The 25,661-nt window shown below is 36.9% G+C and overlaps 2 protein-coding genes and 2 long non-coding RNA genes across 4 annotated transcripts in view; 1 reads left to right on the top strand and 3 right to left on the bottom strand.

Annotated features, from left to right (window-relative positions):
- nek7 (NIMA-related kinase 7) overlaps positions 1-7,663 on the top strand; it is a 67,866-nt gene extending 60,203 nt beyond the window's left edge. The window contains exons 9-10 of the mRNA XM_073476237.1: positions 1,623-1,736; positions 5,282-7,663. Coding sequence (XP_073332338.1) covers positions 1,623-1,736; positions 5,282-5,392 — 225 coding nt within the window. The 3' untranslated portion in view covers positions 5,393-7,663. The remainder of the gene's footprint in view (positions 1-1,622; positions 1,737-5,281) is intronic.
- A 2,073-nt stretch (positions 7,664-9,736) lies between these two features.
- On the bottom strand, positions 9,737-21,030 carry LOC141005023 (uncharacterized). The gene is made up of 14 exons (XM_073476756.1): positions 20,881-21,030; positions 18,481-18,498; positions 15,663-15,698; positions 15,188-15,457; positions 14,836-15,084; positions 14,632-14,742; positions 13,052-13,180; positions 12,778-12,942; positions 12,062-12,208; positions 11,144-11,361; positions 10,978-11,038; positions 10,688-10,811; positions 10,504-10,541; positions 9,737-10,285 (listed from the first exon to the last, which is right to left on the bottom strand). The coding sequence occupies exons 1-14, from the start codon at positions 20,939-20,941 to the stop codon at positions 10,248-10,250; spliced, it is 1,665 nt and encodes a 554-aa protein (XP_073332857.1). The 5' UTR covers positions 20,942-21,030; the 3' UTR covers positions 9,737-10,247.
- A 3,009-nt stretch (positions 21,031-24,039) lies between these two features.
- LOC141004455 (uncharacterized) lies at positions 24,040-24,638 on the bottom strand. The gene is made up of 3 exons (XR_012179818.1): positions 24,585-24,638; positions 24,401-24,438; positions 24,040-24,182 (listed from the first exon to the last, which is right to left on the bottom strand). It is a non-coding gene; the product is annotated as an uncharacterized lncRNA (long non-coding RNA).
- A 255-nt stretch (positions 24,639-24,893) lies between these two features.
- On the bottom strand, positions 24,894-25,092 carry LOC141004284 (uncharacterized). The gene is made up of 2 exons (XR_012179809.1): positions 25,041-25,092; positions 24,894-24,935 (listed from the first exon to the last, which is right to left on the bottom strand). It is a non-coding gene; the product is annotated as an uncharacterized lncRNA (long non-coding RNA).
- Positions 25,093-25,661: the final 569 nt, after the last annotated feature.

Raw genomic sequence — 25,661 nt, 5'->3', positions numbered from 1 at the left:
ATTTTTCAGTGAAGACTGAAATGAAGAAGCCGCCTACAAGTTGGTGATGTGCTTGGCACTTTTTCTGGAAATGTCAAAGGGTTACATTTGTAGCTACATGCAACAAAGTGAGGCAATTTCCATTTGACAATTTTTAGTAATAGTGCTCCTGACTTTATGGGTAAGCTGACAAAGAAGCCAAATGACAACTAACACTTATTTTTAGGATTAGTAAAAAATCAACTGGTGTTGTCCTGGGTTGCTGTAAAAATGTTCATATGCTCCATGGGATTGGATAGCCTTTCCCTATTGTACCTAAAAGACAGTTTCTGTTATCCTGCCTCTATAGAGCGGTGTACGAATGACGTATTATTGTAGGCTAACCTGGGAGTTAGCATCGCTCTGGTTCACTCATCAAAAGCCTATGGGATTTTTTAATTGGATTTTGGATTATTGGAGAAAAGTAAGCTCTGTGGCAAACACAAGTTTATGATACTAATGTAAGAGACGAGGGAACCAGAAGTGCAAAAAGGCTAACAGCTTCATTATACTACAGCACTCTGTTTCCTTGATGGTCTCAATTACATATGTACTTTTTCTCTTTTGAATTCAATCACAATGTTTCTTTAAAATAACACTGGAGGAAAGCAACTAAGAGATGGTCATTGAGGTTATACAGAAGAGGCCCTAATCCACAAAGTACTGATTTGATGTGGCAAACTTAGAGATATAAACTTGTACACTTTCTGCAGCTCACTTGTTCTTCTGTAAATAAATGAAAACCAAGTCAATAAGCTCCAAGATCCAAGAGCAGCTCATCATGAACAGCTATTAGTATTTATTTTGTAAGCAGTTAAAAAAATAATAATTTGAGTGTGCTTCCTATGCACGTCTGCTGCAGGCTTCACCTTGCACATGGACATTTATAGAAAGTCAGTCAGAAACTAAGCCTGGCAAAGATGGCATGCTATATTCTCTATTCTTAGAGAGACAGGAGGGATTCTTCACCTACTTCCACTCAGCAAAAGTCTCCTTATGCTTTCCACTCTTCCTTGCCATTCACATCTGCCTGTCCTCTATTCTGCTTGCTTGCATTTGTTTCCAGAGGATACAGTTTTCTCGCTGCTCCAGCAAACTGAAAAATTCTCTCCTCTCACATGCCCGCACCCCTCCTCTCCTCACATTCTCCTCTTCCTTTCTCAACTCTATATTTCCTCTCATTCTCATCACTAAGTTTTCGAAGCAGTGCAGCAGAAAGTGCCAGCAAACTAGAGGAAAACAAATGAGCCAAGAGAAGCTTTCATGGATTTTTCTGCTTTGGTTCACTTGAATTTTAGACCACTGCTCATTCCAATACAAAAAAACATACATAAGTGTGTACTGATTTGATATGTACACAAAACTTTAGACATATCGACTTGTTGTCTGGCTCTATTTGTCTCTCACACCCAAGCATTCTTTTCTTTAATCAATAAGTCATATACCTCAATTGCAGTAAACTGTGCAAGTCCTATTTTTAAAATAAAGTACAGTGTCTACTGTGTAGTACCTGTTGAAATTTCTACTGGATGTAACTTCTCCTCTCATCCCCTCCCCCTCCTCTCTCCACACTTTCTCTGTTTCCTCATATCTTTATATTTCAGATGGCAGCCCTACAGAGTCCGTTCTATGGGGATAAGATGAACCTTTACTCCCTTTGTAAGAAGATAGAACAGTGTGACTACCCCCCTCTTCCCTCAGATCACTACTCAGAGGAGGTAAGTACTGTATCAGTAAGTGTTACTGCTATGGTAAGTAGGTATGGACCTGCTCAGTGTTTTAAAAAGACTCCTGAACTCCTTTAAAAGAAAATCCTTAAACTTTTAAGTGAACAACTGTTTTGAGCAGTCATGGCCAGTTCCTCTTTTCCTGTGCCCGCTTGCTGATTTTGACTTGTGTTGACTATTAAAGTAAATTTTTAGTATATCTAAGTGAAATCCACCCAACTCTCTGAACTACAGTACAGTATGATTTTGCTCTTTGATCAAAAGGCCAGCTATGATTTTAACCGTTTGAAAATTAAATGCACATATCAAAAGCATCTGGCCATGCTAAAGAGTGGGGTGAAACTAAATGGGCTGGAGTGTCATGTTTCCCAAACTTAATGTTAAATCATCTGCTGTTATTCTGCGTAGACTTGCCCATGCACAAAAATGTAATGTAGTCAGGCTGCGGTTAAAGATCGCCTTATTGCTGATTGCTGGTGACGTGTGTATGAAGGCGCATGGCTTTCTCTTTGCATGACCTCTTTTTTGTTTTTGTTTTTTTTATTCTAAGATTTCTGTCCTTTTCTCTTAAATATATGAAGTCAAATGTATATGTGCAAAATGTCTGACACTGATTCACAGGCACACACGCACATACACTGTGGGTATAAGGTCAATCTAACAATGACACTGTGCTTTGTTATGGATGCACTAAAGCTTTGTATTGTATCTGCTTGACAGATAACTATCAAATCAAATCCATTTTATTCATATAGCCCAAAATCACGATCACATTGCTTCAGTGGGCTTTACAATCTGTACAGTGAACGGCATCCTCTGTCCTTAGACCCTCGATTCGAGAGAGAAAAATCTGCCATACTGAGAAAAAAAGAAAAACTTTTAACAGGAGGAAAAAAAGATGGAAGAAACCTCAGGAAGAGCCACAGAGGAGAGATCCCTCTCCCGGGCAATAGATGTTGCATGTACAGAACAGAACAACAAAATCACAATTTACAAATTGCACTGACAGAATATCTGATACAAATGATATAATATATGCAAAGTGTGTGGATCCAGGAGGACGACTGAGTAAGCTGAGGCATCACCAACTGGTGTGCGAGCCACATGACCTCCTCTCCACCGCGGTGACCTGGACGAGGGCAAGTTTCCTTGCACTAACCCAGCCTCGCCCTTATACTACAAATTACATTTGGGATTAGGCTGATTGGGCCGATATGAGACAATATCGAATATCGAACAGCTGTGTGATTCTTTACCTAAGAGGAACTGCTCTGGCTGTATTTTCATTTTTAATTCTAATTTGTTACAGTGTAATTTCTCAGCTGGCTGGCCCTCTAGAAACTGGAAAAACAAGTGACAGACTAGCTGCATCTAATATTGTAGGCTATTCTGTTACGTTTGCAATTCTTTTTTTGCACTAAAGGTGTAATTCAAAGTCAGAATTTTAATATTTACAATATTAATGAGGAAATAATACAAACTCAGAAATATTTTCTCTTTTCTGTTACTAAATAAACAAACTGTTCTCAGAGGAAAATAAGGTCCCAGAACACTATTTGAAGCTAGAAAGGTGGCAGGGTCCGCCACATATAAACAACGTTAAAGTGTCAATGAAATTGTGTTGTTCTTTAAGGTCAGTTTGTTTATTCACTTTATTCAGTCATGAAAACGAAGACAGTTTGTTTATTTAGTTTGTCTAAGCATTAAAAAAATCCCTCAATAAAGATCTTTTTTTTTTCCGAATAAAATTTCTCACCCAGAACTACATAGTGCACCTATATTATCGATTAAATAATGACAAAAGCGTTGTTTGTGTTGCTGCAAAGAGAGAAACAGAGTTAGCCTTCATTTATTCCTGCTACTAATCAACATAAAATACAAATAAAAGTAAATAAAATATAGATAGAAAAGGAAAAAAATTATATATTGTTGACTGATTGGCGATAATATCGTTCATCAAGATATTTGATATCGTGATATAAAATTTTGGACATCACCCAAGTCTTTTAGGGATGCAACTGACGTATTCATTTTCATTATCAGTTAATATATCCAATACTTGTTGAATTGCTGACAAGTTATTAAGTCTATGAAATGTCATAAAATAGTTAATAATGCCCAGTCAAATTTATGGAGCCAGCGGAAAGGTCTTCAGATATTTTTTCTCTTCTTAAAAGTCCAAAATCCAAAGTTATGCTGCCATTTTAGAAGTTTGATTGTCTTTTAACACGAATTTCAAGCTTACATGTCATATACATGCGTTAATTATACTGTGGTATTTACTTAATTAAGTTGATAAAGGCTCATTGCGAGGTGTCGTAGTGTCTGTGTGTGCGTGTGTGTATTTTCTTATGTGCAGGAGCAGTTGTGCATATTTTGTTACAAGAGCTCCCTCCCCACATACACTCTCACACACACAGACATCCACATACACTCTCACACACACAGACATACACACACACCACACTGAGCTTCTGCGTTGCCCCACATGTCACCCCCATCCAGGAGAAAGGAAGACAAAGCGAAAGAGAGAGGGAATGATAGAGCGAGAGACAGGGCGATGGAGAGATGGAGATGAGGGGGGTGCCTGCAGCGCCTGTCTGGATGTAAACAATGCTCCTGAAGGATCGGCAGCAAACTGTCAGCTGCTCATCTTTGTTGTGTCATTTAACCATCTCCGTCTATGCTTCCCCCCCACGCCTCCCTTCACTAACTCCTACTCTCCCTCCTCCTCCCTCCACCTGACACCCCAACACCCCCACCCCACCCCACTCGCCATGCAAAGAAGCGCATGAATATTTTACATATCTGCATCCCCCCCCCCCATCTCCATTCTGTGGGACTAATTCTCAGACTGTCTGAATTTGCATCTTTCTCTCACTTTCTCTCTCACTCAGCCACACAGACACACACAGACACACACACTTATAAACACAGCGGCTGACGAGAACTCGTCCAAGCTGGTGCCACGCAACAGCGGCCAGGAAGTCAGCAGACGGTTACCATAGCGACCTCGCGTAGATGTTTTTTTTTTTTTTCTTTCCTCTCCATCTTTTATTCTCTTCTTTTTTTTTTAATGATGGCGGTGGCTGTTCCGCCTGCGAGCCTGTCTATCTATCTGCTCCAATCAGCCGCTTCGCTCGGCTTCAAGTGTAAGTGCTGTCTCCGGATGGCAATGGAGTGGCAGCAGTGTGTGCGTGCCGGAGGGTGTGCGTGTGCGTGTGCGTGTGCGTGTGCGTGTGCGTGTGTGTGTGTGTGTGTGTGTGTGTGAGCGAGCTCAGGTAAAAGTGTATTCAGCAGACCAATAAGCGATTAGTGCGCTAACCCAGCCTTGCGTCTTTGTCTCAGCTCGATTACCTCGTTATTGTCATTATGGTAAGAGCTCATTAAAAGACGAGTAGGTCTCTGTTATCAGGAGTTTGTTCGTTTCTGGAGCTGCTCTTTTAAAATCATCAGTTCAGTTTCACTACTGTGCCAGTGATTGTCTTATTTCTCTGTTTACCTCCCAACCCACACACCCTTGTCCCTCTCACCAGCTGAGGAACTTGGTAGATATGTGCATCAACCCTGACCCGGAGAAGAGGCCGGACATCACCTACGTGTACGACATCGCCAAACACATGCAGAACATGACACAGGGCAGCTAAGCCCAGAGTTACAAACACTATAGCTTGCAGAACTCCTATCCATGTCCCTCCTTGCTCTTCATGCTGGACTTGTACACATCTACCAGCTTTTATACAATAACCAACTCCAGAGTTTAGCTCCTTTTGATAAGAAGACCATGTAACAGATTTGTATTTTCAAGATGATTGTATGGTCTATTACATGACTTACAGCCAAATCTTTCCTGCCCTTTTTGTCAGATGGACCTCCCATTCCTTAGACTCCAACAAAGTTACAGCACTGAAAATCAATGTATTGTAACTCACAGATGAGTTCGTACGGCTTTAAAACACATGTCCTCTAGGCCTGGGCAGATATTAGATCTTATCGAGAACTGCGATTTTCCCCCGTTATATGCAATATTTTTCAAAATATCGAACAGCTGTTACAGCATCTTTAGGCTTTTATTTTGAAAAGAAAAAGCATGTGGAGCTGTTGTGGCAGTGGAGACAATGCGCATCGATATTTGGCAGGTTACTACACATTAATTCTCCTGAAGTAGATGCATGCATATACACACATGGAGGACTTAGTTACTAAGAAGAATGCCAGCTCGCCAGTTCGGTAGTATTTCAGGTGAATGAGAGTATATGTCGTCTTTGCCATTAGCAGTTGTTAACTAAACAGGGCAATACCACAGATTTGTGGCCCCAATTCACTTATTTGGGCAGGACAATATTGTGATATAAATTTTTGGATATTGCCCAAGCCTATTGATTTCTGTATTGTGAAGTACAGCTGTTCTTCCTCAGCTGCTATAAGCAGATGCTATTTATAGCAGATATACTGTAAAATGGTAAAATGAGTAAAAAAATAAAATAAAAAAAAAAAGTCGAAGTTTAGTGTTACCTGTTACCTATCCTCAAAATAGATAATCAATTCAACTTTCCTTGAAAATGACCTTGTAGGCTTTTGGTGGGTCTCATGAGACCGTTTGTCAGCGAGCAGCACAGGAAAAGACCATGAAAACTTTATGAACAAGGGTTAAACAGGAGTGAAGAAATTTTCACTCAGTTGCACCAAATCTGAGAGATGTAATAGAGTGTTATTGATGGTTGAAGCGTTGTTGTGTTGCACTTTCTACCCTGGTATTAGAAGGCAGGCAGGGTGATCATGTCTAATGAATGTATTAGGAAAAGAAGGATCATTTAAAGGACATGCTGGGGGGAGAACATGGGCAAATGTCTCCACAACACTCAGAATGTAAGTCAGTTTGACACCTATGTATCATCTTTGAAAAATTCAAAATGTCTCTTATTTGACAGCCTAGAAGTAGTTGTAGAGGCTGTAACAAAAGCAGCTTCATGTCTTGCTGTTTACCGTAGTCACTGACACCAAAACCATTTCCCCCTGAAGCAAGGTATACTGCTAGAGTATTACATATTTTTAGGGCTAGTAACACAAGGAGGACATGAAAGAAATCCAGGTCCAAACACATAGTTGTCATCATGGTCCAGTGGATGCATTTGACCCACCAGAAAAGTAGTCTGTGTGGACAAAATGTTGTGATTGTTAATGTTGCTGTGTAAGTTTGCTGTGTAGTTGTCTTTTTAAGTAACAAATATGTTGAGGAGATAGCAGATCTTTGCCTTGTGTAGCCGTCCACGTTATGAGCAAATCACAGTTTAACTACCAAACTTATATCCTCAGCTGAGATACCAAAGAGATACACATAGAGAGAGCAGTTTATGTATATGTTAAGGTACCTTTTATGAAAAGTTAATGAAAGACTTGTACTGAAAAAAAACAAAAAAACAAGCACCAACAGGACTCATTTTGTTTTACTGTACATGGTGAAGAAGTTCCTAAAGTTTAAATACTGTAAGGTTTTAGTGACCCCGTATTCATTTGGAGGAAGGAAACGGTGGTATATGTGTAATTGTGTATAGGTTTACACCAGTGGGTCACTTATGACCAGCACTGACTACCACTGGTTTACATAATGACAATGATACCACATAAATGGTATAATAAGCAAACAATAATTGACAACATTTTAGCTCAGTGTCTTATGAATTCTCTTTTAACATTATCAAAAAGCCTGTTAACCATTCATTCAGATTCCTGTACATGTGCACCCATGTTTCTCATGTTGTTTTTTTAATTAACATTTAATAACGTGTTGTATACAAAATCCAAGCTTATAGGTGCAGAAAATGTAAGTTATTTTGTTTTGGTCAACAGAATATTTTGATAGTGTGTTGATAGTAGTTATTTGTTGGAGACTTGCAAATACAGTGTTTGCAATTGTACACCTTGTCCTTGTTGCTTTTCCTTTTATGTAGCTTTTCTCTTCCAATGCAGTAAAAATGTTTCCATTTCATTAATTCACTTTTCATCATCTTCACCCACAGTGCTGTTTATCTTCTATCTCTATGCTCTGTTAATGATAGTATCTGTAAGGCATCAAAACCATTAAGTTTTGCTTTAAAGCACTTTTCTTTAAAACATTTAGTTTTGATGCTATACAGAACTCCCTAAATAAATTGGTCAATTCAACAGCAGAATTCCTAAAATGCTTTTTCTTTTGTCCTGACTCAAGAAGTCCATCATAAATCCAAAGCACTCTACGGAAAAGAGCCAAGAAAAGACATTGAATGGCTGTTAGTCTATCATATGATCTCCAAAGACCTTGCAGTGTATTTTAATGTCTTGTCTTCTTTTAAAACTAAATGCATATGTTTTGGTTTTATCTGTCGCCTTATTAGTTAAGAACATGCAACATGCAGTGCAAATGCAGGTTGCATTACCTTAAAATATATCCATACAGTAGTGGTTAGGTTTTATGTTGATGCACAGAAAAGGGAGATTCAGGTTTGTTTGTTTTTTTTGTTTGTTTTTTTTGTTTTTTTTGTTTTGTTTTGTTTTGTTTACTCCTCCTCGAGTCACTTTAAGGATTAGGGCCATTTCTTGACAAAGGGCATTTTTTGTCTTTATGTAACACACATCCTTTGTCAAATTGGTTTTGAAGAGTCTAGGGATTTTCCAGGAAGTCAAAAATTGGGATTAATATTTATTGTTTTGGTAGTTTGGTTGTTTTCTGAACATTTCATGTCAAATTAAAGACACAAAATCACAAATGCCTTGTATGCTTTCTAAATGCAATAAAGCTTTCAAATCTCTTTTGGACATTACAGTGAGTGCTTGGAGCATTCATTCCTCATTTCTCATCTAATCTTTTGAACAGGCATTACTAGTTGAATGATTAGAGTATTTCTTGACTGCCAACAAATGCAGTAATAAAAAAGGACACATAGTAATATTTATGAAATGCCAAATGTAACCAAGTCCAGCTAGTATCATTTAGTTGCAGACCTGCAGTTTATTTATTTGTACAGTTAAGAGTTACAGTGACATTGCACAGCAATAACATTTCTATAAATGTACCAGTTAAGTGATCCTAGCTCATTTTCAACTGCAGTCCCTGGCCAGGTGTAATGACGGCTACAATAGATACAAAGAATAAATTAATTGGGAACTGCAATACTGTAGATTTACAGAGCACACATTAAACAACATATATAACCAGGACACTAATGAAATAAACATAAACCAAAGCACACATCGGGATATTTGAAAAAGTACAGCCACACACTTGATTGCCTTTTTTCTACCATGACTTTACATTTATTTTAGATGAATATGTATCACAGTTTCTATTAAGTGACCAGTTTTGTTCATTTGTAAGGAAGGACTAAACTTGATTGGCCAGAATTTGCCTGTGTCTCCTCAACAATAAAGTGTAAACACCAGTGGAAAAGGGAGGAGTCCTTTTACCTGAATTTAGTGTAAAGGATAGGGATAGCAAATGATACCAGCTTCATGGTGAGTATGTTTATATAACTTCCTTTTTTTTTTTTCTTCAGCACACCATGGCTCACCACGTAACCCAGACTGATACTAGAACATACCCAGGAGGTTTTTTCTGGACTCCCTTAGCTCCACCCTGCAGTGACTTTTTATCAGCTGACTTGTCCATGTGATATGGAGTATTCTCCAGGGATAGAAAGCTATCTGAACATTTATATCTTTGGCAGGATCTAGGCACAAGCATTTTAGGCACATGTCGAGGGCCTCCTTGCCAGTAGGGGGCCAAGACAGAGGGAAAAAAAACATGAACTGCCTACAATAAATAATGTTTAACATATATTTTAACATATTGATAAAATATAAAAATACAAAACTTTATTTCATTGTTTATATCATTATTTATTCATTTTTGAACATATGCATTAGCTTTGAATACATGAGTAACAAATTGCATATTAATAGCAAACTATAGATAAGATAACATAAAATATATACCTAAACTTAAAGGTGCAATGTGTAAGATTTTTTGTGTAAAACATTTTAAATGATCTGTTATCTATTATCGAACTAAATTTATTAGAATGTGAAGAAACAACCGTTGTGACGTTATTTCAGAGACACCTATGTATAGTGCAATTATATTAAAATAAAGGTTAGAGGTCCATTTAAAGCAACATTATGTAGAAATTATAATAAAAAAAAAAGTTAAAAATTATATAATGTTGGTTTAATTTTCATTTTAGTCACATAATTTGTATCATGTCAGATCCTGTCAGATTCCTCTGTTTGTCCTTGTACATTTTATACCTGTTTCTATTATTATATCTGTAATGTCACTACTGTTCTGCATCAAAGAACTTTAAAAGTGGGGAAACATAATAGTAACTTACAACAACAGAAAGGTAATTAAAAGTATAAAATGGCAGCAAGACCTACAACATACTAAACATTTAATAAACCAAGCAGAAAGAGTAAGTGATGGTTTGGTAGGCAGCTCCATCGGGCCGTCTTCATCAGTGAGCCTCTTTATGATCTCAATCCAGGGGGCCGTTCATTAACATAAACTACAACAAACAAAACGGAAATACTGTTACAATAAAAATACTTTTGTAATACTATTCAAAAGTTTTAGTACTGCAGTTATTCTAGAGTGGGAAATACTGCAATTGTATTCTTAATTGATAACATAATCTAATAACCTAACAGCTAAATATCATACATAGTTTGAAGCTGCTGAATGTGACAGTTGTGGAAAAAAACAGTAAATCTAAAGTTTACTCACTTGCTGTTGATTCAAGCTTCACATCTTCATTCACATCACTGTGGAGAAAAAAGTGAAGTGATTACAGTTAGGCAACACAAAATTATGTTGATGTACAGGAAATTAAAACTAATTTCTATGAATTAAACTCAAAACAATCTGACAGTCAAACTGGAGCAGAAGATCAGATGCAAATGATCTTTACTTTCTGGACTTTCTGCGCTTCAGAGCAGAGATCTGGTAGATGACCACAACTGTGATGATGATGATGATGATGCCAATGGTGAAGAAGCAGAGCCGAACAACAAAGGCAAGTCTGTTTGTCTTGTCTGTAAAATGATGGTTATAAGAGAAGAATATAAAAGTGGTGGCATTTATGTTTAAAATCCAATTTACATAAATGGATGTGTGCACTGTAAGTCAGAACAAAATGTGTGAAATGATTTAACAGAACGATGTGCGACAGTGTGTGGCATTAATTAAAACTGCACGTACAGATTCTGTCATCATGCTCTATGGCGGGGAAGCTCTCATATTTTCCATTGAAAGCAGTCACCTGGAAAGAGAGAAAATCTGTTTATCAGGGATTAAAGCATTTGAAGACAGATGAGGAATAAAGATGGGATCATTTTGTGTCTCCAAAAATTTGGATCATACAAACCTCCACTCTGTAGGTAGTAGAATAACTCAGATCTTTGAATTCAAAGTCACATTTGTCTTTTGTTTCTTTTTTAAGCAGCTTCTGAGGGTCACCACTAGCATAAAGACATGCAATGTATCTCCCGTCGGGTCCATTAAAATGTCCTCGATGAACACAGGTTACTTTAATCACACTTTTCTCTGGATTAGACAGCAACAGTGAAGTAACACCATCTGGTACTGTTAGAGAGAAAAACAATCTCATTTACCTTTAGATACAACGCTGTGTGCTTACTCACAGTGATATTATAGTTTCATTTAAACAGAAGCTTAATCACTCTTTAGTGTGTTGCTCTGTTGGTTGTGCTGGTTGTCCGTAATGATACAAATACAAAATGTGCAAAGCAAACAAAATAATTCATTTTGCACGTAAACTCAAATGCAAAACAGGTATAAAAATATCAGAAAATTAGTATTATTCCTTAAAGTTGTCATTCTGTATTCTTAAATCTTCAAAGATGCTATTTGTAAGAAAAGTGGATTTTTGACTCACACTCCCAACTCGTCAAAAACTGATGCTTTGGGAATGAGACTCAAAAAACAACTTTTCTTACAAATAGCACCTTTAAATGATGAGTGAATAAAAACAAATGTTTAATATTAAAAAATGAACTGAAAGAATATTTTCGAATTCCCTTTCAAAGTTAATATTCTAAAGTGGATCACTAAGAGAAAAAGTCATTATTTTCCACATACAATGTTCATTGTAGTAACTGATTACAATTTAACCCTGAACAATAATGTAATCCTCTAAACGACACTCTCAAGACACCAGACTCTCTGCACTGCAGCACCTTGGATAAACAAACAGTAACAAAAATAAAAACTTCAACAACATGTTGCTGTAATCTCCTCCAAAAGATATTATTTTGACACTTACTTCCAGTCTCAGTTATCTGTCTAACTTCAGCTGATTCACCCACAGGGTTGTCGTTGTATTTGGGTTGGACTTCACAGGTGTAGTCGGTGTATGGTTGCAGTTCTTTAATATAACATGTTCCTTCTTCTGGATTTTTGTTAATTACAACTGTAACACAGTTTTATTATCTAGTTTGTTGTTTGATTGAATAACAATGAAACAAACACTTAAGAAAACATACAGCAGACTGTTTTGTCGGTCAAGTTACCTATTAAGTGACAGGAAAATGAAGTCAATAAAACCGTCAGTCAGTCAGTCAGTCAGTCAGTCAGTCAACATGTGAAAACTGAGGCTAAATATAGAATCAGACTTGTTTCTGATGAACAACCAACTCATCTTTAACTGTGCAGCAACTTTTAGCTGTAAATATTTTTTCTGACCTCGTTCGTTCGTATAGAAACAAAGATATTAATCTGACATTTCAGTGTTATTTCTGTGCCATATTTCATGTTGTGTCATAACTTGTTGACCTGCAGCAGGTTTTTTACACCTGCTGTCACTCAGCACACTGAAGCATGGAGCACATTACTGAAGGTCAATGGAGGATTCTGATGTCCACAGTATATTTCACTATTTAGGTCAAATGGTCACTAAAATGATCTCCAAGGACTTTCAAAGATGCATTCCTGTGAAGTGACTGAAATAATTATAAAGTTAGTCTAAATAATTTTACTTACATCCAGTCACCCGTTTCTGTTTGTTGTCAGCACGTGAGCAGCTGCAGTCATAATAAAGATTTGAAAGATTTTGAAGAACAGCTTGACAGTTGGTACTGGTCGTGTTCCAACTCAAATGGATGGAGGTGTCGGTTGCTCTCTTCTTCATGTCGATTATTTCAAGATCTGTTAGGACACATTATAAATCTGTATCTGGTGTTTTGTCCAGATTTATCTTAGGATACAAGCTGATTGTTCTTATCATTGCACTGAGGTAAAGTGAATCTCAACATACCACAGTCAATCCTGAAGGGGATATCAGTTGTGTTTATTATGGTGACATTGGTGATGTCCTTAACGTGACCGATACAGCTGTAGTCTGTGAAGGGCTCCAGCTTAGACAATTCCTCGATTTGTCCATTTTCTGAGGAGAAACAAGAATTACAACATTTCTTCAACAACTGCTTCAACACAGTGCCTGTGAGCAGTTACACTTTGGGGTTAGATTAGATTCAGATTAGATTAGATTAGATTCATTAGATTCTACAATAAGTACATTTATCACAAGAAAGAAACCACAACATAACACTGACGATAAAGAATGAAAAAATAGAAACAATTTTCAAGCCCTCGTCTGAGCATAGTAGATGCTATATATCAAGGATACATTAAGTACATAAGTGCTATGATTTAAGTGCTAAGGGTAAGAACACACAAGTGGGAGGGAGTCATGCTATGCTGGGTCAAGGTGAAGTCTGAAGTGAGTCTTGAGTCTTTAGCGGAAGATGGCGAGTGACTCTGCTGTCCTGACATTGGTCGGGATTTCGTTCCACCACTGATGCGCTGGAACAGAGAAGAGTCATGACTTCGCTGAGCGACCTTTGTTTGCCCTCAGCAACGGTGGTACCAGCCGGCCAGCTGATGTAGTGGAGTGAAGTGCTCGTGCTGGGGCGTGTGGTCTGACCAGTGTTTGGAGGTAGATGGGTGCAGTTCCGTTGACGGCCTTGATGGCCAGCACCATGGTCTTGAATTGGATCCGGACTGCAACAGGAAGCCAGTGGAGGTCACGGAGGAGGGGGGTCACATGGGAGAATTTGGGTAGATTGAAAACGAGGCGCGCTGCAGCGTTCTGGATATACTGCAACGTTTTAGTCGCAGAGGCTGGGAGTCCAGCCAAGAGCGAGTTGCACTAGTCCAAGTGGGAGGAAAGACCGGATCCTGCGGATGTTGTAGAGGGCAAATCTGCAGGATCGGGCCACAGCAGTGATGTTGGGGGTGCAGGATAGTCTGTTGTCGAAGATTATGCCCAGGTTCCTCGCAGTCGATGAAGGCGATACTGTGACGTCCTTGACAGTGACTGACAGGTCCATGTGAGGGCAGTCTTTCCCCGGGATGAAGAGGAGTTCAGCTTTATGAAGGTTGAGCTTGAGGTGGTGCGCAGCTGTCCAAGCGGAGATGTCTGCCAGACATTCTGAGATGCGTGTTGCAACATGGGTGTCGGAGGATAGGGGAAAAGAGAGGAACAGTTGAGTGTCATCTGTTTAACAGTGGTAAGAGAATCCATGTAATGTGATTGCAGAGCCTAGTGATCTAGTGTATAGTGAGAACAGAAGTGGTCCTAGTACTGAGCCTTGAGGGACACCAGTTTCCAGAAAGCAGGGTTTGGACAAGGAGCTATTCCACATGACCTGAAAGGTGCGATTTGTCAGGTATGATGTGAACCAGGTTAGAGCAGAGTCAGCGTCATATCTGTTGTTCTTGTCTTTTTTTACAGAGTGATCTTACGCTGCATACTGCCTTTAAGGATTTTCATGTAAATCAATGCATAGTGTTGGTGACAGACAAAGTCTCTGTACGTCTTGTCTTTCCACTTACCCTTACAGGTGTAATCAGTGGTGAGATGACACTTTGAAGGTAATGTTATTTCTATTTTTGCAGGAAGTTCAGGCTGAACTCTTGAATGTATCTCACTTTGATTTAAGAAATCTGTGGAAGATTTAAAACATCACATACATTAAAACATGATGAAGTAATGTATCCACCACATGCAAAAATACAGGAGGACTCTGCGGTACATACCAACAGTGATGCTTTTGGTGAGGCTGAAGGAAGAACAGAACAGTCCTGAAGTGAAGGTTGTAGTCAAATCTGAGCAAATATCATTGAAACCAGGTTTGATGCAGAATGTTTTACTGTCACTTGTACACGACTCAGCTGGAATATCATCTGATGTTGACATTGAGGAGCTGATGTCCCATTCACTCTGGTAACAAACATATCCAGGGATGCATGATGCAGGGTTGCTGACGTCTGTAATGTCACTTTGACCTGCAATAGACAAGTGATGCACATATGGTAAGTTTCACACACAGGTCCACTTCTTAAAGTAAAAGTAAGTTGCAGTTCAACAGTTTGAATTATTTTTACTTACTCATCCTAGATGTCCTTGTTTTTTGTTCAGTGATGCTGCTACAGGGTGTTTGTCCAGTGCCATTATTAAATGTCACATTATGCTCATATTCAGTACAGGGCTTCAGGTGTTTGATGTCACGTGATGTGGGTTGATTGAAGAGCTCAACGTTGAATGTCTCTTCAGTCTCATGTTGCCCCCCTTCATTAATCTTTATGATGTAGTTACCAGGGGGAGAGCTTGTAATGGTAATCTGGAGGCCAAAGTCGATGGGTGTAACAGTGTAAGAACCTGCAAACAAAATCAACAGAACAATGAAATCTCTTAGTTAATATAAACCACCTGATGAGATTTCTTCTTAAAATCTCAGTTGGTTCATGTAGATGTTAAACATGCTCCTGAGCTGAAACAGAATGAAATCACTGAGAAACACTGAGAGAAATGTCACTATAATCTGCGCAAGTGTTTGTTAAGATAACGTAAGACTGATACTCACACAGTGGAGGTCGAGTGACTGGTGGGCCTGCTGTGGCTAGAGAATCAAATAGGATTAGAAAAGGAAAAATATTTGTATTTGATTTTAACACTTTGAAATAGCCTTCCAAAATAACTTCAAACATGCTGCATTTTCCTGCTGAAGGTTAAGAAAACGTTTCACACAGTTAAGTCGAGTAAAAGTGGAAGATGCATCTCACATATTCTACAGATCCTCTTCATACAGATTAAATTAACTCTCTAACATTTTGTCGGGGTTGGAAGTAACAAAGTACAAATACTTTATTTCTGTACTTGAGTCTTTTTTAAGGTATCTGTACTTTACTTGAATATTTATTTTTCTGATCATTTTTTACTTTTACTGCCAACATTTTAAGACAAATACCTATACTTTCTACTTCTTACATTTTCAAAACAGGCTCATTACTTTAGTTTGAATGCATTTGAGTGGAATTATCGATTATTTTTATTTGGTGTAATTTGGATGCCGCCTTCCCAACATCACAAGACTGATTCCAAGCTGTCAGTGTGACGAAACAACACAAAAGACGTAATAAGACAGAAACAGACAGAGGGAGACTCAAATGGGGAGAAAGGCATGTTTGACACTAACATGTATCTGCAGAAACCCTGCAGCCCTCTGCCTGTATTTTTATTATTTTCTCACTTTGTTGCTGCTCGAGGTGCTTTACCAAACAAAAATGTCGATATTTGACATCCTGTGAATGAGAATCAACAATCAAATATCTTTGTGGTGAGTTTAGGAACAGCTCTGACAAATCCTACTGATTCTACCTTGAAGTTTAATAGTCTTTGATTTATATTAACATGACGTGCTGTTCAGTTAGCTTTGCACAGAAATGGCTGGTAGAAATCTCCTTCAGAGGGATACATTTTTACTTTTACACTTGAGTACACAGAGCTTGTACTTTATCACTTTTACTTGAGTAGAGAAGTTGAGTACTTCTACTTTTACCAGAATCTTTTTTACACTGCCATCTGTACTTGAGTAATGAGTGTGTGTACTTTTGCCACCTCTTAATGTTTGGTTCAGTCATCAAGTGGAAAATTACAGTCCTCACTCTCTGCTGCCTACGTGGTTTTCTGTTTAACTTCCGCGATGCTGAACCTCAGATTATCTGATATGTGCAGGAAGTATTGACTGTTATATGATTATGCCGAGTCTGACACATTGTGTATCTGAACTACATATTATATGTGTCTATTATTCTGTTATAGTTTAGGTCGTGATGTTTTCACGGACATACTTCTTTTGGGTTGACTTATCTTCTGGTTGGTAGATTGTGGAAATGTTTCTTTGAATGTGCAGACAAACAGTAAGGCTGATGCCCACATTATTAATATTATTAAATGATAACCTCATGAGTCTTAACAAAGATACTCAAGGGTGCAGTTGCATTTTTGTCTTCCTTGCCTAAAAATGTTGCACAAAAAGATTTTGTTACTCTCCAAATTTACTCATCATCAGAGTTGTATCTCCACCAGAGTCACACGACATTTCTTCACCTCTGCTATCAATGAATGTCATCAGTGAAAGTCACGGTGAAGAAGTTTTCAACAGAATGCTGAACAGTATATTTCCCAGTCTTCAGTTCTTCATTAGTTTTGATGGTGTATTTATCAGAGATTGAACTTGGTATGTTGAGTTTAAACACAGAAATGTGGTCGCTGTAACAGTGTAAGAACCTACAAAAAAATGTTTTAATCATGAGTCTATTGGTGAAATGTGATTTTAAAGGTTTTCTTCATGTAGATGTTGAACATGCTGCTGAAACAGTTACATTTACACACTCAAAGACAATATTGTAAAAAGCACATTGTTATTGTTGACATTTGTTAAACGTACTACAAGGAACTTATATATATATATATATATAAGTAATAAAGTAATAAAGTAATATATATATGTATATACATGTATGTATATATATATATATATATTTTTTATTTTTTTGTTTGTTTTCTTTTTTTCTTTTTTCAGGTAAAATGTATATATATATATATATATATATATATATATATATATATATATATATATATATATATATTACCTGAAAAAAATACTAACATGTTGATGATGTTAAAAAAAACAATAAACACAGCTGGTAAGATCTTGATTCATTGATTTTCATGACTGAAAAAGGTGAATAAACAAACTGTCATCAGGGGACATCACAGTTTCATACGTTTTACTTTGTTTATATTTGTAAGACCCCTTTAAGTAGCCACCTTTCTAGCATCAAGCACCTTAATTCCCTCTGAGGACAGCTTATTTATTCAGTTATGAAAATACTGTATATCAAATGAATATTCTTGAGTTGACCTTATTAATACTGTAAATGTTGCCTTTTTGAGTTTGAATTTCTTCTCCCAAACTATATAGTGCACCTTTTAAAGGTCCTATTTGTAAGAAAAGTTTATTTTTGAGTGTCATTCTCATCAAGTACTGATGCTTTGGGATGGCGGCCGACCCGTGTCAGTATTTGATGAGTCAGGAATGACTCAAAAATCAACTTTTCTAAGTAAGACCTTTAAAAAAAAAAAAAAAAAAATGTTTTATGGCAGAGTGCTGAGGATGAGTAAGTCATCTCACAGCCTGAGGAAAGAAGCTGCTCTGTAGGTCTGCTGGTATGGTACGCCACCAAAGATTACTTTATTTCACTATCATCATCTTTTGTTCACAGGGGCTGCAAAAATCAAGCTAAAAGGAAAGTTCCTTGTAGTAGATTTAAAATGATAGAAAAATACAGGTACTGAATGTAACAGATGGCTGATTAAAAAATTAAAGTGACACTCACACAGTGGCGCTGGATCAGCTAGAAAATGTAATCACATTTTAGAGGTTAGAAAACAATTAAAAAACATCGAGTTCATTCATTTCTAAAGCACTTTACAAGTACATATAAATGTATTTTATGAACTACCTGTTGCCTATTCATCAGCCGTGTTGGGGTTCTACTCTCATCTGTCTTTATGCAAACAAATAATCAGCATCTCAAATAGAGAATACTTTACATGTACTGCACGGTGCCACATGAAGTTGTTTCACAAGATTAAGACCACGCTTTCCATAAATCCTGAGCTGTTTGCTGCAGAGAAGTTGTTGCATTCTCTAACCTCTTCTTCATTAAATAAAATTAAATGAGTTTGTCTTGAAGAACAGAAAATGTACCTTGTACATTCGTAGGAGGGAAGACATGACAAGAAGTCATTTCTTAAATGCTACTTTTATCGTATATTTGAATGTTTTTTTTTAAATTAACTTGCCCTCATTTTTATTCATTTAAATCCAGTCAGTGCTTTTTTAACTCTGTTTTATTTTATCATTATCTACACTGATAGTAACAACAGAAAGATTTTAAAATATACTTATTTTATATAATTTGATGAAAGATGTCAAAGTGTAGTCTTGCAAAGTCAAAGTAAACCTATATCCTTGTAGTATTCAAAATGATATATATGGATATGTAAGACATACAGTGTCCAGGAATAATTATGGTATAATGATGAATTATATTCAATTTATATTTAATAAATAATATATTTTTATATATATCAAATATATATAATATAAAAATATTTATATTTATATAGAGAGAGCTAGAATATGGATAATGTGTGTGTGCATACACATATGTATATATATATATATATTTATATATCTATATATATATATATTTTTTTCATATATATATTTTTATATATATATATATATAATTAGTCTAGTCATGACACAAAATCTGATTGTTATTTGTGCTCTATATATTACATGTATTACCTTTATTTAAACTCAAAGATCATTGAGGGCAGGCCCTCATTTACGTTGATGTCAAGTAACAATTTAAAATGACATAAAAGATACAAAATATAAAATGATACAATCATAAAACCACAAATTAATCAAGGGTCAGTGTATATAAATAAGGTCATTAAAAGATACAAAAACAGTTCCGTTCACAGTTGTTTTATATTATATGTTATACTGTAAATTAATCTAATTAAAAGTGAGTTTTTATTGTGAAGGCGATATCTTACTCATGGTTTCAAAGACTTTATTGACGAGGCGTAATGGGCTTGGGTCTTCGGGCCTTTATGGATCATTGCTCCTTTCTGTTTTACAGATTGTGTCGGACTGCTCAGTCGTCCTCCTGGATCCACATTCTTCACATATATTTAATATAATCTACTTCATCAGACTTCTGTCAGATATTCTGTCAATTAGAACTGTATACGCTGTGATTTTGTTCTGTTCTGTAGATGCGACAGCTGTTGCTCGTTTTTGGAAGTTCTTCCTCACTTGAATCGATTAGATTGGATTTGAAAAGTAATGTCAACTGTTCTGACACTATTGGCTGTTAATAAAGCAACGTTGAACTGGAAACTATACTGATCTAAAACAGTGTTTTAACACTCTCAATATTCAAAAAGAAAAATTAGCAAATTTCACAAAACTACGGAAGCCCTAAAGGGCCATGCATTCATACATTTTATTTCCTCCGTTTTCCCGTGATAACGAGTTAAATTTCATTTGTTTTCTCGAGATCTCGAGTTATTATCTCGAAATAACAACTGCCGTTTTCCCGAGATAACGGGATAATTTTCTCGAGATCTTGAGAAAACAAAACGATAGTGTAGTATATTAAATCATTGCAGGAAACATCATTCAGTGTAGCAATGTCAGAGGATCATTGTCATATATGTCATATCGATCACCGCGTCACATATCTTTTCAATCAAGGCCTGACACAGGCTGAAATAGCATTATGCCTTGCTATTACAGATAATATACACATTAGTGTGCATAGTCTAAAAAGACAGTTAGCAAGGCTTCAGCTATATCGGCGGCACAATCTAAGTGAGCCTGATGTCATCGTTAACTACATAGCTGACCAGCTACGAGGTCCCGGGCGTCTCCATAATCTCAGGCCTATCATATCACAGTCATTATTTCGAGATCTCAAATTAATTATATTGTTATCTCGGGAAAACAAAGTTTCGTTATCTCGAGATCTCGAGAAAATTATCCCGTTATCTCGGGAAAACGGCAGTTGTTATTTCGAGATAATGGAGGAAATAAAATGTATGAATGCGTGGCCCTTTAGGGCTTCCGTACAAAACACCTTTTATCCCCACACTGTCCCATTATTAAAAAACAAAAAACAAAAATGATTATGATGATGTTGAAGATGGCTACTTACAGTTGGCCAAAGTGACTCCAGCCCAGAGCAGCAGGATCTTGACACAACAGAGACCTGCCATTTCCAGGAGTTAGGGTGTGCACAGCTACAAAAATGCAAGACAGTCCAATAGGGAGACATTCAATCACCCAAAGGGAAGTTGCATTTTCTCTCTATTTAAGGCTTAGAACGAAATTATTTCACCTTTTGACGGAGCTTTTTGACTCGTTGAACTATACCTTACCCGTGGTTTCAAGTCATATGAGTGGGCGTAATATTGCACCCACAATCTGGCCTCGCCTCCAATATATATGTGATGACAGGAAGCCCCATTTCCGCTAGGCCACAGTAAACATGATATCCTGTGTTATCTACACCTAGAATCTATTTTCTTCATAGTTTAATCTTTCGATTCATCACACAATAATGAAATTTAGTCATGACCTGCTCACCCCCATGCCGATGGAAGTTTCATAGTCCACCAAACATTTCTGGAGCTTCACAGCAAAAAAGCGCTGCAGCATTCTCCTAAACAACTGAAGTAGATGGGGACTTGTTTTAAAATGTAAAACAACAACAACAACAATAAATAAATAAATAAATGGCCCCATAAAGCTCATCGGTATAATCCAATTCTCCAGAAGCCCTGAGATCCTAAATTGATTTTTTGATATTTACACCTTTGGCTGAGCTTTCCCCCATCCAGACAGGGTGCTCGTTGATGCTTTTAGCTTAGCAGCTATAGTGAGGAGTGTTTAAATAAAAAAAATTCAAATCAGTTTGGGAACTGTGCTTCTTGAGACTTGGATGACGATTGAAAAGCTGTATGGAGCCAACTAGTATTTTTTTGGTTGTTTTTTTTACGCTTTAAAACAAGTCCCCATCTCCTTAAGTTGTTTGGGAGAATGCGGCTGCAGTATGTTTGCTGTGAAGCTCCAGAAATGTTTTGTTGACTACGAAATGTCACCAGACCACCAGACAAGGTTAATAGTTAATATAGATAATTGGTGTGATTTACAACATAACTAGACTGTTCTGAACAAATGCTGGGCTTGAAGATTATGGGGTACTGGAGGCAACAATAAATTTTGTATTCAGGCAAAATAAGGCAGTTACGTTTGGACATACATATTTGTTGTTTACTGATAAAATGATTAGGAGTCTGGCAAAACAGTATTTCCATAGATAATAAAAACAAAGGTCACTTATGTGTAGCATGGGTATTTAGTATCCCCTTGATGTTAAGGCAACATTATCTAACTATTAACACCATTAACATTCATTGCCATTGCTGCAATTCCCAAGCCAGTCCCAGAAGTTGATTCACATCTAGACAATTATTTGTATAGCCCATTGTTTGTCAGCCAAAGATATATTTTGAATTTGTGGGTAGTTGAAGGGATTGATTGCAGCTAAAAGATGCCAGTCATATGATCAACAACACCTGTAGTCTGGTTGATTTTTTAAATTTATTTATTTCAGGCTCTTTTGAAATAAATCTTTAATCAATAAAAAAATTGCACTACATGTTACAATATAATACATCAAATCTACAGACACGCTTAAATGCTCTGTCAACTTTTCTCAGCTGAACCACCTCTGAAATATGAACAACCCATACTGCTCATCTTAACAGTCACTAAAAAAACAATCTTACTAAGCTGAAAAGACAGAAATAAGCTGTCAACATCCCAATGGTGCCTTCTGTTAACTGAATACATTTATATGAAATACAAATAGCATTTCAAAAAAATAACATCCACATAGATTTTTTTTTTTTTACAGATGTTGGACCACATTCATTCATAACACTTTCATACCTAACACCAAAAAATATACATACACACACGGACACATCCCATAGATTTTAATAGATCTAGGTAGTGAACACACTATCCAATGTGCGTCCAATGGGAATTGCTCGCCAGCAGTGTTGGGAGTAACTTGTCTGCCGAATTGGCATATGACGATGTCTACAGTAAAACATCGTGATGGACGATGACATCGTTGTTTCCAAATTTAAGGCATTGTGTCCCCTCAGTGTTTTGTCGTAAGGCAGCAGTTGCGTATTAGCTCACACTGTAGCCGTCGCTGTTTCCTACTGTTGCGCTTACATGAATCTCCAACTGTCTCAACCTGCAGAGGAAACCGACATACATCCCTGTGCCAGGTTCAAAAGCATCCTCGTCTCCGCACCACATGTCCGTAACTTAACTTTGTTCAGCCTCGCATGCATAAAACAATGGTGGCCAACTAGCCAAGGAAGCTAAGCTAAGGTTACGATGCTCAGGGATTAGTAGTCGATGGCTGTTTTTGTAACGAGTAATGTAACGTGTTAGTTCTTCAATTCAAGTAATCTGTTTTTTATTTAGTTTTTTATAAAAGTAATCTGTTACTGTAAAAAATTGCTGTCTTTCCTTTTCCTTTACTTTATGCTCACAACATTACTATTTTAAAACTTCATTTCTACTTCTCAAAATTTGTATTCTTTAATATGGCCCTAAAACTTTTTTGTTGTTTTAAAAGGCCTTTATGCACTTTAATTGTTTGTGTGTCGGAATGAGTTTTGTAAAAAAAAAAAAAAAAGCCCAGGCACTTTTAACATATTTGTGCTTTGATCGTAACGTAATGAGTTACTTTTAAATGTAACGTTACCCAACACTGCCCGCCGGGCACAAAAAGCTTTTTTTTCTAGTGGCCACTAGGCGAAACCTATCTAGGTTCTGTTAAAATCTATGACACATCTTCAGCCAGGTAACAATCCCCCCATACCTGGTGACCTCAGAGCCTCCACTTCCATGTACGTCAACTGTGGTATACACAGCGCTCGAGCCTGTCTGTCTGTCTGTGTCATTGTTTTTCCTGTCTATCCTTGTGGCTGAGACAGAGACACCATTCACCCTATTACAAGACACTGTACTATCAAACTGATTTTGAAGTTGTTATTAGATACAAAAATGATATAATGTTTGTTTACTTTTCATTTTGTCACATAATTTGTATCATGTCAGATCCTGTCAGATTCCTCTGTTTGTCCTACCTGTTTCTATCATCATTATATCTGTAATGTCACTACTGTTCTGCATCAAAAAACAATGTATCAAAGAACTTTAAAAGTGGGGAAACATAATAGTAACTTACAACAACACAACAACAGAAAGGTAATTAAAAGTACAAAATGGCAGCAAGACCTACAGCATACTGAACATTTAATAAACCAAGCAGAAAGAGTAAGTGATGGTTTGGTAGGCAGCTCCATCAGGCCGTCTTCATCAGTGAGCCTCTTTATGATCTCAATCCAGGAGGCCGTTCATTAACATAAACTACAACAAACAAAACGGAAATACTGTTACAATAAAAATACTTTTGTAATACTATTCAAAAGTTTTAGTACTGCAGTTATTCTAGAGTGGGAAATACTGCAATTGTATTCTTAATTGATAACATAATCTAATAACCTAACAGCTAAATATCATACATAGTTTGAAGCTGCTGAATGTGACAGTTGTGGAAAAAAACAGTAAATCTAAAGTTTACTCACTTGCTGTTGATTCAAGCTTCACATCTTCATTCACATCACTGTGGAGAAAAAAGTGAAGTGATTACAGTTAGGCAACACAAAATTATGTTGATGTACAGGAAATTAAAACTAATTTCTGTGAATTAAACTCAAAACAATCTGACAGTCAAACTGGAGCAGGAGATCAGATGCAAATGATCTTTACTTTCTGGACTTTCTGCGCTTCAGAGCAGAGATCTGGTAGATGACCACAACTGTGATGATGATGATGATGATGCCAATGGTGATGAAGCAGAGCCGAACAGCAAAGACAAGTCTGTTTCTGTTGTCTGTAAAATGATGGTTATAAGAGAAGAATATAAAAGTGGTAGCATTTATGTTTAAAATACAATTTACATAAATGGATGTGTGCACTGTAAGTCAGAACAAAATGTGTGAAATGATTTAACAGAACGATGTGCGACAGTGTGTGGCATTAATTAAAACTGCACGTACACTTTGTGTCATCATGCTCTATGGCGGGGAAGCTCTCATATTTTCCATTGAAAGCAGTCACCTGGAAAGAGAGAAAATCTGTTTATCAGGGATTAAAGCATTTGAAGACAGATGAGGAATAAAGATGGGATCATTTTGTGTCTCCAAAAATTTGGATCATACAAACCTCCACTCTGTAGGTAGTAGAATAACTCAGATCTTTGAATTCAAAATTACATTTGTCTTTTTCAAGCAGCTTCTCAGAGTCACCACCAAGATAAAGACGTGCACGGTATTTCCTGTTAGGTCCATTAAAACGTCCTCCATGAGCACAGATTACTTTAATCTCATTATTCTCTGGATTAGACAGCAACAGTGAAGTAACACCATCTGGTACTGTTAGAGAGAAAAACAATCTCATTTACCTTTAGATACAACGCTGTGTGCTTACTCACAGTGATATTATAGTTTCATTTAAACAGAAGCTTAATCACTCTTTAGTGTGTTGCTCTGTTGGTTGTGCTGGTTGTCAGTAATGATACAAATACAAAATGTGCAAAGCAAACAAAATAATTCATTTTGCACGTAAACTCAAATGCAAAACAGGTATAAAAATATCAGAAAATTAGTATTATTCCTTAAAGTTGTCATTCTGTATTCTTAAATCTTCAAAGATGCTATTTGTAAGAAAAGTGGATTTTTGACTCGCACTCCCAACTCGTCAAAAACTGATGCTTTGGGAATGAGACTCAAAAATCAACTTTTCTTACAAATAGCAACTTTAAATGATGAGTGAATAAAAACAAAT

The sequence above is a fragment of the Pagrus major genome, chromosome 11, assembly GCF_040436345.1.
Source record: "Pagrus major chromosome 11, Pma_NU_1.0".
NCBI lineage: Eukaryota > Metazoa > Chordata > Actinopteri > Spariformes > Sparidae > Pagrus > Pagrus major.
This window is presented reverse-complemented; position numbering and strand designations above follow the sequence as displayed.

Coding starts and splice junctions, on each gene's coding strand:
- LOC141005023 (XM_073476756.1), bottom strand. CDS start 20,941: ATGGCAGGTCTCTGTTGTGTCAAGATCCTGCTGCTCTGGGCTGGAGTC. Junction 14,743..14,835: donor CACCAAAAGCATCACTGTTG/GTATGTACCGCA, acceptor AATCTTCCACAG/ATTTCTTAAATCAAAGTGAG. Junction 11,039..11,143: donor CTACTACCTACAGAGTGGAG/GTTTGTATGATC, acceptor CTCTCTTTCCAG/GTGACTGCTTTCAATGGAAA.